The sequence below is a fragment of the Zalophus californianus genome, chromosome 10, assembly GCF_009762305.2.
Source record: "Zalophus californianus isolate mZalCal1 chromosome 10, mZalCal1.pri.v2, whole genome shotgun sequence".
Lineage (NCBI taxonomy): Eukaryota > Metazoa > Chordata > Mammalia > Carnivora > Otariidae > Zalophus > Zalophus californianus.
The window spans coordinates 49,981,689-49,995,448 of record NC_045604.1 but is presented as its reverse complement, the minus strand read 5'-3'; the positions used below and the strand labels follow the sequence as shown (position 1 = coordinate 49,995,448).

At 41.5% G+C, this 13,760-nt stretch overlaps 1 protein-coding gene and 1 long non-coding RNA gene across 2 annotated transcripts; one reads left to right on the top strand and one right to left on the bottom strand.

Annotated features, from left to right (window-relative positions):
* The first annotated feature begins 377 nt into the window (after window positions 1–377).
* LOC113932845 (V-type proton ATPase subunit E 1-like) lies at window positions 378–1,185 on the top strand. Its single transcript, XM_027612322.1, has one exon. The coding sequence runs from the start codon at window positions 505–507 to the stop codon at window positions 1,183–1,185; it is 681 nt and encodes a 226-aa protein (XP_027468123.1). The 5' UTR covers window positions 378–504.
* Window positions 1,186–1,445: 260 nt separating this feature from the next.
* Window positions 1,446–12,653, bottom strand: LOC113932846. The gene is made up of 3 exons (XR_003523146.2): window positions 12,257–12,653; window positions 4,229–4,377; window positions 1,446–1,668 (listed from the first exon to the last, which is right to left on the bottom strand). It is a non-coding gene; the product is annotated as an uncharacterized LOC113932846 (long non-coding RNA).
* Window positions 12,654–13,760: the final 1,107 nt, after the last annotated feature.

Below are 13,760 nucleotides of genomic sequence, written 5' to 3'. Positions count from 1 at the left end.
CTCAAATAAAAAAATAAAATCTTTTAAAAAAAATAATTAACTAGTGGGAAGGGAGTAGGATGGGGAGGAAGTGAAAGACAAAGAGGAGCTACGCGAAGGACGAGTAACTGATTGGATGTGGTGGCCAAGGTGGAGGGGTGGGGGTGGGGAGTCAGAGATGACTCAGAATTTTAGATCTAAATGCTTAAGAAGATCTCATAGTAACCCGAATAAGGAAAAAAGAACAAAGGGCAGACTTTCTGGAAAAAATGATATGCTTAATTTGGGATGCATGGAAATACCCATCATGCAAATGAAAAACAAAAACAAAGAACAAAACACCTTTATTTAGAAGAAAGTTTCGCTCTGGAGATTAAGAAGGAGAGGGTCCAAGGAACCGGAAGCCGGAGTTATAAAGCGAAGGAAGCCGAAAGCTCCGCTGGCTTTTCTTTTCCCCTTCCTTCCACAGCCCCCTTCCAGCCTAAGCTAGAGCCAGTGGGCCTCCGGCCTAGCAGAGCTTTCGCCATGGCCCTCAGCGATGCTGACATGCAAAAGCAGATTAAGCATATGATGGCTTTTATTGAACAAGAAGCCAATGAGAAAGCAGAGGAAATAGATGCGAAGGCAGAGGAAGAGTTCAACATTGAGAAAGGTCATCTTGTGCAAACCCAAAGACTGAAGATTATGGAATACTACGAGAAGAAAGAAAAGCAGATTGAGCAGCAGAAGAAAATTCAGATGTCTACTTTGATGAATCAAGCAAGGCTAAAAGTCCTCAGAGCAAGAGATGACCTTATTACAGACCTACTAAATGAAGCAAAACAGAGACTCAGCAAAGTGGTAAAAGATACAACCAGGTACCAGGTGCTGTTGGATGGACTGGTCCTTCAGGGTTTGTACCAACTGTTAGAGCCTCGAATGATTGTTCGTTGCAGGAAGCAGGATTTCCCTCTGGTAAAGGCTGCAGTGCAAAAAGCGATGCCTATGTACAAAATTGCCACCAAAAAAGATGTTGATGTCCAAATTGATCAGGAGGCCTACCTGCCTGAGGAAATAGCTGGTGGAGTTGAGATCTATAATGGGGATCATAAAATAAAAGTTTCCAATACCCTAGAAAGCCGGCTGGATCTCATAGCCCAGCAGATGATGCCAGAAGTACGGGGAGCCTTATTCGGTGCAAATGCCAACAGGAAGTTTTTGGACTAAACCTTTGGGCAAGGTGGAGTTCATTCACTGCTCTCCTTCTGTCATGCGGAAGTTTCCGATACTTGAAAAAAACAAGATATCTGTGGCTTCCCCTTTGCTGTTCTAATATTCTGTATTTATCAGTGGATCCTCTCTGTAGCTAATGCCCTTGGCCTAATTGTTAACAGGAGAGAAAGTTTCACTTATTATGATCAGGAAACCTCCTTCTTAGCTTACAACTTACACAACTTACATGTAGCACAACTTACATTTGCTTCTGTAGCATGAAGGTGAGGGTATCAGATGGTGGTTACCAGTGCTTCCCCGAGTCTCTGCTCTTCCTCTCGTCTTCTGCTGTCGTTCTCGAGTCTAGAGGGTGATGTGTGTGGTGTTCTCTGACATTCAGTCTCTGCTCTTTAGGCTTCAGATGCATGGGGCTCATGCATTCCTGCCAGCACTAGTAGCTTCACTGTTCACCTGTTTGGGCCTAGAAGCGTTCCTCATCTGTAAATGTGATTTAGAATCTAAGCCATGATTTGGTCTTCTTATTTATTAAAACAAAAGGTTTACATGGAAAAAAAAAAAAAAAGAAGGAGAGGGTCCTACATCGGGTAATGGTTGATAGTCTGGAGAAAGCTTCAGATTACTAACGGAGGGCATAAAGGGAAAAAAAAGAGACAAGGGTAGTCCCTTGAAGGCAGCATCTAATTTCATGGGGTTTGGAGTAAAATGGCATCCAGAGAACAGTCTGAGAGGTAGGAAGAAAATAAAATGGATCCCATGTCTCTAGAATGTTTGAAAATCAAGAAGGTACAGAAAGCTGTGTTTTTTGCCAATGCAGTTGTCTGGAATGCCTAGCCCCCTCCATCTGGCCAATTCCAATTCATCCATAAGGCTCAGTGTAAATGTCACCTCCTCTGCGGAGTCACTCTAAGCCATTTCCTAAGAAAAGAGTCCTGTTCTTTCTCTGCTATAGGAATTCTCACTTTACATTATCATTGCTTCTAGTCATTTGGTCACATGGTAGACATTTTTTAAATGCCTGTTGATGGGTGCCAGGGCTAGTATTGAAGGCATAAGAGAAGGGGCTAGTTTTGCTTATTGTGGGATGTGGGTGCATGAAATACATGCATAATATACAAACAGGTTTAATATGGTTTGAGATGATGCATCCAATAGTATGCGTGCCCTGAACCTGGGAAGACCTTAAACCATCCTGAGAAAAGACCACCAGAGCAACTTTGAAATAGAGAGGAAGCAAGAAACAGTGCACACTTATTGGTCCTCTGTGCTGGTCACTTTATTTCACATACCTCACTGAAATCAAGGCATGAGGTTATGGTAAAGACAGAGAAGCTAATCCTATAAAAATGTTCTCTTCCTTGAACATCCTTGTTTCACCTGTAGCAGTGACTGACATGAAGGCAGGTCTACCTTGACCTTCAGGAACAGAGAACATCCATCTAGCAGTCTAGTGATTTCAGTCCAAACCCCACAAACAAGTATCTAATTGTTATAAAAAGTTCAACTTATTAATAAACAGATACAGGCAAAGCAAGCTCTCCACATCCCACAAAGAATAATTATGATGGTTTTAGAAACAAGCTATGACTTACCAGACTTGTTGGCAACTTGCAGCCCTTGTTAAATCTATATACTTAGTTTTGTTGCCTTTATAAAATATATTAACAAAATAATAGCAATAAGGCTCTGAAAAGATGCAATGCCTTGATGAAGCCCGGGGTGGGGGGGGGGCGGTTATGGAGTGAAGCAATCAGAGGAAGGTAAGCAGTGCCTTTTAGCTTACAAAAATTTTCAGTGGAGTTTTTTTTATTAATTTCAGATATTAAAAATGGGACTACACGCGCAAAATATAATCTCATTGATGAAAATGACAGCCTAAAATCCTATTTCAAACTCAATTTTTAATACATGGAAGTTTTTCCCGAGTATCTGAGTCATATTAGGATATTCTTGTTGAAATTACCACAGTCTGTGGAGAAAATTAACTTTCTGAAGTATCCCATAAGTGCAGAAGTTATGGGCTTTTTAAAAATTAACATTGAATTTTCTAAAATATATTGCTGGGTTGTCCTAGGATTGTATCTTTAAATAAAATAGGCATCATCTCTATTAAATGTATACAAATTTAAATTATATACAGTTTTTAATATAACTGTGGTATGATAATCTTATACTACGTATCTGACATTATATCACTTTCTCTACATATGCATCTTTCTCTCTGGTTATTTAAAATGAAACAACTCACAGGTTTTATTAATGTGTCTCTGAGAAAAGAAAGGCAGAGGCAACTGCCTTCCCTGGCAATCAATCACTGCCACATTATTTTCAAATTTTCATCATGAAATTGCATTTATGAAAAGTTACCCTGGGGGAGGGTAGGGGTGAATATTACAAGAAACCAAAGTGAAGAGGCAAAGAGAAAGTCAAAACCCAATGATCATTTCCAGGCCAAATATCAGGCCAGACTTAATTTTTTTGAATAATCGAGCATTATCTTAATGTCTTATGTGTTGTTCTGGATATAAAGATGTGGCTTAGAATATCTCCCTATCCTGAAACCACACCAGAGAATCAAGAACGGATGTCAGCTTCCTCTAATTTTGTGGAGTTGGCAAAGGGGCAAGAGTCCTGTGGAGTAACAGGGAGAGTCAGGCTTGCAGTCCCTAATTGCTCTATTTGCACTTTAATGGTTCTCTCTGCTGTCTTCTGTTTTGTAGAACTTCTATTCATGATCAACAGGCTGTATGTACAAGGTAGTGACTATGCTTTTACAACTTTTTAAACTACTTAGAGCCACTTGCACATTTGGGAAGAATTCCATTTGCAGAGACCAAGCTATCACATTAGTTGAGTGAATATGCATCTTAAGGATTGCATGTTAATGAGACCAAGTAGAATTCGGTCATTTGAAAACAACTGACCAGGCATGCAAATGCTGGGACACTGTGTACAAAAGGAAGTTCTTGATTGGGTCGTTGATTTGCATAATTGAAGTAATTCCCTTCGTGGTTTGTTTTACTCTGACCATAAAACTCACCAGACCATGGAGGAGGGTCGTAGGTCAATCAGAATGATGACACATTTTAAGCCTTCCTCTGCTCCAGTTGCATTTTCAGGTAATCTGGTTATCTGCTCTGTGGTAGGAAGGGTGTGCCCAGTATGTTAGATCAATTGAGAATTTTTCTCCTGTGTTCAGATCAGGGAAAGACAGAAAGTCAGAGTCATCACTTTCTATAGTCTTGAATCCTGGAATACGTTCGCTTAAGCTCAGAGAAAGTGTATAGAAGGGAGCTCAAGAGTGGACGAGGTAGGAGTTAGAACAGGGTTTTGATCTAGGCCTTGTGGCCACTTAGTTCTAGAACACCAATCAATCATGTCCCCATTCCAGCCCTCAAAAGACCCCAGGTAGAATGACCAGAGGAACTAGGCTGAGGGCCAAGGGAAAGAAATCTGAGTCAGATGGCAAAACCCATTCCTAAAGCTCAGAGGTGGCCAAGCTCATCAAAGTAGGTTTGGGAAACCATGCTCAAGTTGGATGGAAAATATGAAAAGACCATTTTTATACGACAAAATAAATGGCCGTTTTATGTGGTTCAATTCAGCTATTAGGTGTCTGTTTTGCTGGAGTAGGTGTCTTCCTCAGTAAAAGAGTCTAGTGGGGATGGGTGGTTAGTGAGATCTTAGAGGTTTTGATGCTGATTCCTTTCAAAACATTCTATTTCCTCCTTAAATGTTTGTTTTAAAGAACAACTTTACAAGTAAACACAGGTATAGCATTCGATACTTATGAACTGCTTCAAAACATTTAATCTGATCAAGTCCTCATAGCCCTATCAGCAAAAAACCCATTATCATTCCTTGGCTTCCAACACATGGCGCCATCCCCTTTACTCCCCCATGAATGGGCCATTCTTTTTCTGACTTCCTAACTGGCTTTTCTGTGTTGGCTGCTTGTTTAAGGGCATTTTTTCAGGTTCAAGTCTCCTTCTTCTTTTCTACCCCAGAGACATCACTCATTTTTATACACATGACCTTGACATTTTTATCTCCTACCTGGACCTTTTCCCTAAACTCTACTTCTACCATTCAGACTGCCCACTGGACACTTGGTACTTAATTTTCCAGCATCGCCTCAAACTCAACAACTTTATGGCTGAATTCATCATTTCTTTTCCGTCGTCCCTTCATCCCTTGCGGCTCCTCCTTCTAACTTTCCACTTCTGTTAATGGCATCATCATTCTCCCAGTTATCTAGGTGCAACTTGTTTCCATCACCTTGGACTACTCTTTCTCCCTCGTCTTCCACATTTCATCAGTCAAGGCCTTCTGATTACTCTTCCATAATTTCTCTCTACCAACGGTGTCAGAGAATGGAGGTAGGAATTGGATAATTTACCCATTATCAGAATACACTGTTACCTCACTAACCCAAGGAACACTCAGGCAATTTCCTTCATGTTCCATGTCATCTGTGTCCTAGGCTTTCCCTTTTGAGTGGTAAGAAATATTAAAGTCAAGACCATCAGATAAAGAACAAGCAAACAAAACTTCCCTGGGGGTGTCTGGCCTGTGGTTGCTAGGTTGGGGAACTGAGGTAGAAAGGGGCTTTTGTACAGTTTACTTGGGGGATCCAGACTTTAAATTTGCAACACCAAAAAAATGGAAAACCAAGGAATTCCAAGGAAGAGTAGAAAACTCTACAGAGGAAGATAGATTTGGCCCTGAGATCCCAATTTGCCACAATTTCAAACATTATTTTAGCCCTCAGGACAAAGAAAGTGATACATTGCAACTGTCAAAAAAAAAAAAAAAAAAAAAAACCTACTCCATTTTCTTTTCTATTTCTTCCTTCTGAGCAGAGGTATAGGTACAAATTGCTGCTCCAGACCAGGCTAATGGGGAAAATAATGTAAAATTTTAAATAAGTCATCTCAGTTAATTAGATGACTGGGAATAGAGTACAAATGTGACCATGGACCCAGTGGAGGAAAAGTGGGCACCATAGAGATGCTTGACACCCTGAGGTTTCAGTAATTTGTTGTAAAATTATTATAATAATCAAGTAGCATATAGTGCATGTAAGGATTATAAGGAGAGACTAAATCAGTAGACAAAAGGACTAAGTATATTGATGTGTACATTAGGGAGAGCAATTATGTATAAGTTATCATAACCATGTATGCCCAAGCAATGATTATAGCCTTCATACCCTGACATGTTATTTACTAAGGGGCAATATAGCACAGGGATTCAAAGATAAATGCATACTGGACAGCCTTGGATTTGAGTTTTTTCTTCTGTCAATCACCATGTTACTTAATTTTTAGGCTTGAATTTCTATTTTCTATAAAATGGGAATTGTGATGTCTACTTCATAGGTTGTGAGGATTTAATGAAATAATGCATGGAAAGCACTTAGCTTTAGTATAAACTTTAGTAAGAGCTTAATTACTCATAGTTTTTATTAGTGTTAACATTCTGTTTTCATGTAAATATGCACCAAGAAATCAAGTCAAGCTGTGGACAGTGCTATTGGTTTAGGCAAATCCTTATACTTCTTAACCTAGAGTCATGGATCCATAGGTGAAATATAGATAGATGTTGGTGAATGTTGCTTTGTGAATTGGTAATAGTCTCAGGCGATAAGTTCAGAGCTCTTCTGTTTTTAAGCATGATAATTTAGTGTGCTTGAACAACCTGTAACACATTTTGGCAAACTGTCATCCATTTTTGTGTATTACATTGCCAAATGCTTTAATGAAAGCATGATGTCTGTCAGCCTTCAGGCTTAGGGCAAGTCTCATTGAGACAGAGAGCCATGGATGGTATCCAGTCACAGGCAGTTCTCCCCAACACCTTCTACATGGTTCCCAAGGAGAAGAGAGGAGAATGAATATCTCAACACAATCTACTTGAATTGCTACAAAAGCAGTTGAAAGGGCACCCCAATGGGAAACAGATATTCCAGGAGAGAGAGGGAGAGGCCCTTCTCCTGTGTTTCCTCCTGGTGAGATGGAAAGAATAGAGGATTCTCCTTTCAGGGACAGTGTTCTGACATCAAAATATTAATCATCCAACACTGTGAACAAGGTATTGGAGGGGAGACCCTGAAACTTCAGTATTTCCCAAGGAGAAGGCTTTAAAAAGTTTAAAGAAATTTTTGCAAATTATAAATACACTTGTATTATTATTATTTATTTCAGAGATCAGCATTCATTAAAGTGAAATGAGCAGTTAATGGGCTACTTTGTGGCTTATCTTTTGCATCATCATTAAATTTGAGGGTAGGTACATGCATTCCCTTAAGTATGCTAGAAGGCAGAATGGTTTCAGTTTTTTTTGTATTTATTGTTGTTACTGTTTTCATTAGTAGCCAATTAATTATTCCTAATGAATTATCAAAGGCACTAATGATATCTAGGTTCTTCTTTTTCACTAACTAGTTCAACTATAGAAAACAATATTTCCTGGAAAGTTTTTTTTTTTTTTAACCCATTTATTCTCTCCTCTACTGACCTCAAATTGATCCCTCCCACTGGCCAGTGGAGGCTAGAAGAAAGTGAGGAGAAGGTCGGAAAAGTGTAGTGGTGGTAACAGCTCTTCCATGCTCCAGCTCAATGCCAGAGGAAGGAGCTCCAGTAAAGTAAATCAAGTCAACACCACCCGGCCTGTTCCTTTGTCCTTTGTCCTTTGTCCTTTTATATACAACTATTAAATCAGCTTTAAGTTCCCTGAGGGTAGGAATATAAGGTCTACTTGCAAACTGTGTTCAGGATCTAGCACCTCACTTAATGTTAAATAATAACAGTGCATTTTAATTGGCCTACTTTCAAAGCACCAGATTAAATTATTCTCCTAATTAATTGGTTGATCTCATATTTCACTTATATTGTCAGGTTATTATTTTTCCCTTTAGGGCTCAAGACACCACTGACAGTTCAAATACTTCTTCATTAATTACCATGTCTTAGATTCCATATAATCTTATTATAATTATTTTGATATCATATTTATTGCAGACCAGCATGTATTAGGAGCGATTAAGAACAGAGAATTAGTTTCAATTCTTCCCACTAATATACACATTGAGTCACTGCTCAAAATCCAATGGAAGGTGTACTTGGCTTGGCAGAAAAGAGGCTTCAACTAGGTTTAATTGGTCAGACATTAAACCAGTTTTGTGAAAGTGATCAATTAACATTTTTAGTGTTGGATCAAGTTTCTTTTTCACCAGCTTAACATTTCTTGTTAACTGGTTCATCTTCTCCTCCTTAGGTAGCTGTGATAGACAACTACATTTTAAGAGGGAACTAGGCAAGCTGGTAGTTCTTAAAGGAAAAGGAAGGTGGAGAGAGAAGGATCTGAAAATCAGCCCACGTCCTATACATGGTTAAAGGAACTGTGAGTGTTTAGTCCGGAGAGCAGAAGATGTGGGGAGACCTACATGACACTAACATTTAAAAGAACTTACATGGATAGGAAATGGGTTAATTTCATGTAACAGAACCAAGGTCAAAGGGTGGATGCTGCAGAGAAAGAAACATTTGCACAATATAAGAAAAACTAAACAAACTGTTAAAATCATATATACACTGGGGACCCTTATACAGATATTCCCGTCACTCTTAAAAAGGTGTTAAAGAAGCTAGATTTTTAAAAATTCATCAAATAATAATTATAATTGCCTACTATGTGAGACACATTTATAAATAGAAGCGAACAAATCCAAGTGCAGGTTACCAAGGAGCTTAGTTTTTAGTGTGTCTTATGGTGGGGGTGGAGGGAGGGTTGGGGACAGTTCCAGAACATGAGCAGTCACACCTCTGTGTCTCAGGTAGAGGTATGTGGTATGCCAGGAAGTCAGGGGACTGAGATCAGAGAGGCTGTTTGGGCCTAAGCATTTCAGAGATTTATGGAACAGGGTGGAGAGTTGAGATTTGAAACTAAGTGCAAAGGGCCTTTGGAGGGTTTTAAGCAGAGAAGACATGATTTGAACTCCATTTTTGAAAGATCACTCCGTCTGTTGCGTGGAGAATGGATTAAGGAGAAGAATGGAAGCAGAGGTACCCACCAGAGACCACTGGTTGAGACAGGTAAGGTGCAGTGGACAGACCCGGGATAGTTCTGGCGGTAGAGGTGCTGCTAGATAAGAAGCGACAGATGAGAGAATGGCTGGAAGGTGGTGCCTCCCTCCAAGGGATGCGTGAAACAGGAATTCCTGTAAGAGGGAGGTTGGAGATAAAGGTCTTTGGAGGCCCCTTCAACCCTGAAGTTGTGTAATTTTGTGGTCAACTTTGGGTGTGGCAACACCAGTTCCTCCATTTAACCTCTCTGCTAATGCAGAAGCACTTATGTGAGCACCAACATAGATTATGGGACTGAGAGAGAGCATGGCATCTCTGAAGGCAGAGATGTTCTATTGTTTTCTTCACTACTGTACTTCTAGTGCCTATTATAGTGCCTGGAAAATAATCAGAACCCAATATATATTTGGTGCGTGAATACAAAGATGAAAAGTCCATAAATCTTTTAAACCCATAGTCGACGTTCAAACTGACTCATCCTTATTCAATCCACCTTGCTCTTATTGTAATGTGAGAGTTGTACTTGGTGCCAACATGAAGAATAAATAGTCGCTTACATATATAGGTTTTGAAGCTCAGCAGTTAAGATGTGTCAGAATATTACTCTCTCAAACTCACAAGTCTTGAACTTGTCTTTTCTTGTCCAACTATGCCAAGTCTTCCAAATGAAGAAATACCATAAAAACAGAAATAAATAACAAGCTAACATTAAGTAAAACCACTTGAATAGTGTGTTTGTGCTTTAAGGACATGTGTGCTATGTGGACACTAGGGAAAGTTTTTTGCCGAATCATGCAGCAGGCCCTCAGTAAATGTCAGTGGATTTCCCAAAGTCTAAGTTCACTGACGGTGAGAAAATATGCCAAGTGTGGTTCTTCAGTCTACCTGGAAGAGATATTCAGCTCTGCTTATGACGTCCTCGGTTCTTATGATTCTCACCAGAATTAGACCATCATGTCAAGGTGTCTATATAGCTGCCTTTAAATCATTTTGGATAAACTGCTTCCTGGCTTTAAGTTTTTGTTCAATGTACAACTACCTGGCAAGTTCCAAAGACCCAACAGTGGGCCCTCTAGAGGTTTTCTCTGCCTGCTCTTCCCTTCCCCCCCCCTCCCCCCCGTCTCTCATTGGACTGTTTCCTCCGTTCCCTGTCATTCACAGAGTTTTATTGCGCAGACGGGAAGACAACGATGAGGATCCAACACTAAACAGAACCTACAACAAGCAGAAACTGTTGTCAAGGCAACGGAATCAGAGAGTCCTGCATCCAGCCATCACAGTGTGGGGGAAGTTTCGGATGAGATCACTTGAGGGGCAGGGGGACCCTTCAGGAAAAAAGCTGAGCTGATAAAGGACCAAGCAGTTGCCATTCCAAGTGATGTCTTTTTCTGTTTTCCTTTCTCAATAAAGAGAAGAGCCTGTGAAAGGCCTGAAAGATAAGCAGGTTGGGTAAACTCGATGGGATTTCAAAGGCTCCTGTTCAATTAATCTGACTGCAGCTAGATGAGAACAGTTGTGCTCCTGGGTACAAGCAGAGGGGAGATTTTAGGGCAAGGAGACAGGAGGAAAGGGGACAGGGCATTAAAACACACTTCTGAAGCACCATGTACACTATAATAGGGGTGATCGCCTTTATTTATACAATGCCTTTTGTCCAGGATCCTGCAAGCACAGCATAGACATCACCTCCCTGGGCTTCCAAACACCCCTGTGAGCTGAGGATCAAGGACAGGGATTATTTTCCAGATGGGAAAACTGGCACTCAAGAACAGCATATGTGCCAAGACCCCTTCACAAGAGAGTGGCCCAGCCAGAAACTGGATGCAGGTAAAAATAACAATAAATTCTTTTTAATTGCTTCTTAACATCGTCCCTGCTGGATTGAGAATCTATTTCACAAAACTGACTTTAAAGGGCCAAAGTCTCTCTTTCTCCCTGTCACAGTGAGGCTGCATACTCTGAATGCAGTTGTTTAAGCCCCTGATGCATGGACTGAGGGGGGTCAAGGGTGGGTTTGCGGGATACAGTCATCACGTTAAAATGCTCTTGGACAGCACTGCAGTTGCTCTGGACTTCATGCTCCTGGCATACTGCCCTTTTAGGGGATTCATTTTGGCACCTTTCTGCCATGTGGATTCTCAAACTGGGAATCTTAATCAAACCAATGTTTATTGATTGCCTACCACGTTCAGACCTCGTGCTATGACTGAGTCACAAATGTTACCTACGGTACTCACCTGCAAAAACCACTGTGTCTACCACAGAGCCTTCTACAGAAGAAGGAAGGAAAACACACAGTGAACAAGATATAAATGAAGGGGAAATGAGCTCTAAGGTACCACAGGCCAAATAGTGGTAGCAGGTGTGCAGGCTTCTGAGAAGAGCAGAGTGTGGGTGAGCAGAAGTCAGAGGAGCCTTGGCCAAGGAAGGCCTCGTGAGCCATTTGTTAGAGATTTGGTCTGTGAGTGGAACGAGATGGTATCAGCTCCAGATGAAACAGACCTGCATACACACCATCACACGCCTTCCACACGTGCTCCGGCAAGAAGGACCTAGCGAGCTATATTGCAAATATTTATTTACAATAAATGGCAGTCAACTCCTTCCCTAGACTCGGTCCTTCTGGGTTGGGACTGTGCTCTAGCCTTCGCTGTATTGCTAGTGCCTCGTTCTGGGCCTGACACACAGTAGGTGATCAGTAAACATATGATAAATGAGTGGATAGGTGAATCAGTGAATAAAAAATGTCCTGAGATGACAACAACAACAACAATAATATCTAATGCTAGCTTTCGTGCAGCAAGAATTCATAGCTGATGTTGAATAAACAAACGGTAATTCCAAGTTCCCACCTAGGACAGTAGGCTATGATTTGGGCGGTTTGAGTCTCGGCTCTGCCAGGTACTACCACTATGACCTTAGGACAAGGCTCCAAATATGTTTCCTCACTTGTCAAATCTGAATGAAATAATTATATTTACCTCAGTTGTCGTGGTAAGGTTGAAATAAGGCACGCGAAAGTGCTTCGTAAAGTGTAAATCCGTGTACAAATCTCAGTCTTTTTTGCCATCCGTAGTATAATTTAGCATATTAATTTATGTCAGCCATTACATATTTCTCCCACCAAAGTACTATTGTAAATCATAGGCCTTTTAAGGCTGAAATGGCCTAATCTTAAGATAAATAAGCCAAAGTTGACATAAAATAATTTCTCCCAAGTTCCAACAGGCAGGATTAGAGTCATGTTCCAGACTCCTGGGCTGCGCTCCTTCCACAGAGCAGCTCTTAGAAGGCCCCAGGAGCAGATTAGTCTTGCAAACACGGAAGATAATGTGGTTGCCTTTCTCCCTTCTCTGTTCTCATCATTCAGCATCACCACATCGGAGCAGAACTGGAAACATTTCTGCAGTCACTTCTCGTCTCTACCCTCACTCAAGGCCAGATGCTACTTCTCTGTCCGGAAGCTGTGGCAGTGTTTGGCCAGCCTCCCAGCTCGAGTCCGCCCCCCACCTCCACTCTGGACTCTCGTGCTAAATCATCTTTCTCAAGCATCATGCGAGCAGGTGATTGCCCATCTCAGACACTTCAAAAAGCCTCTGATTGCTTCTTTTCCTAAAAGCCCCCTTCATGAAGTTTGAACCTCTTTATGCTTTATGCAGCCCTTCCCAGGCTTATGGAGCCCCCTGGTCAGGGGTGGAGGGGTGGGACTCTGTCCCTTACCATTATCTACCAAGCCCCCCCTAGATCTTCAGTACAAATTTATTAAGTTAGAAGAATCATATTGAACCTTATGAAATAACCATTCTTCCAACTTCCCTTCTCGGTTGTGACACACAAGCTCACAAATTCCCAGCCAAGCCTTATGACATGCACGAATTCCGCGGACTGTATTCCACGACACTTGATACAAGCAGGGCCGCCAGCAGGGTGCTCATGCATTCACCATATTAACCTTCCTCCTCTGGTCCGCCAGCAACTCTCTTGTTTACCACCTCCACCTACTTCCCTTAGCTCGGTAGCAGGAGTCCCCTGATCTACCAATCCCGCACACATACTCCCACTACCCTTCGTACTTTGCACAATATACTTGCCATTACTCCCCCCCAACCCTCAACCACCCTCTGCAATCTCCTTCAGCAAACCAGGCCCTCTTCCCATTTAGAACTGCCCAGGAGGAGGGGCCCCACCACACACCCTCACCATTTCTTCCTTCACATGGTCCATTTCAAAATGGGATTCTCTTCAGCAGCGCCAATCGGTACTGAATGTCTGATAGACAGCTCTTAGTATTAGGTGCCAAGAAAGCGACATGGTGTGTGTTTTAGTCCCTACCCTTGGGGACCTTATGATATAGCTGATGATACAAGACATATGCATAAAATAGTTTCATGGCTTGCAAGGTCCTTACATCTGCAGGCATTTCTCTCCCCGCAACCCCCCTCCCGCCCCCGATGTGATTTATTTATTCAGGCTGAGCCAGCTGCC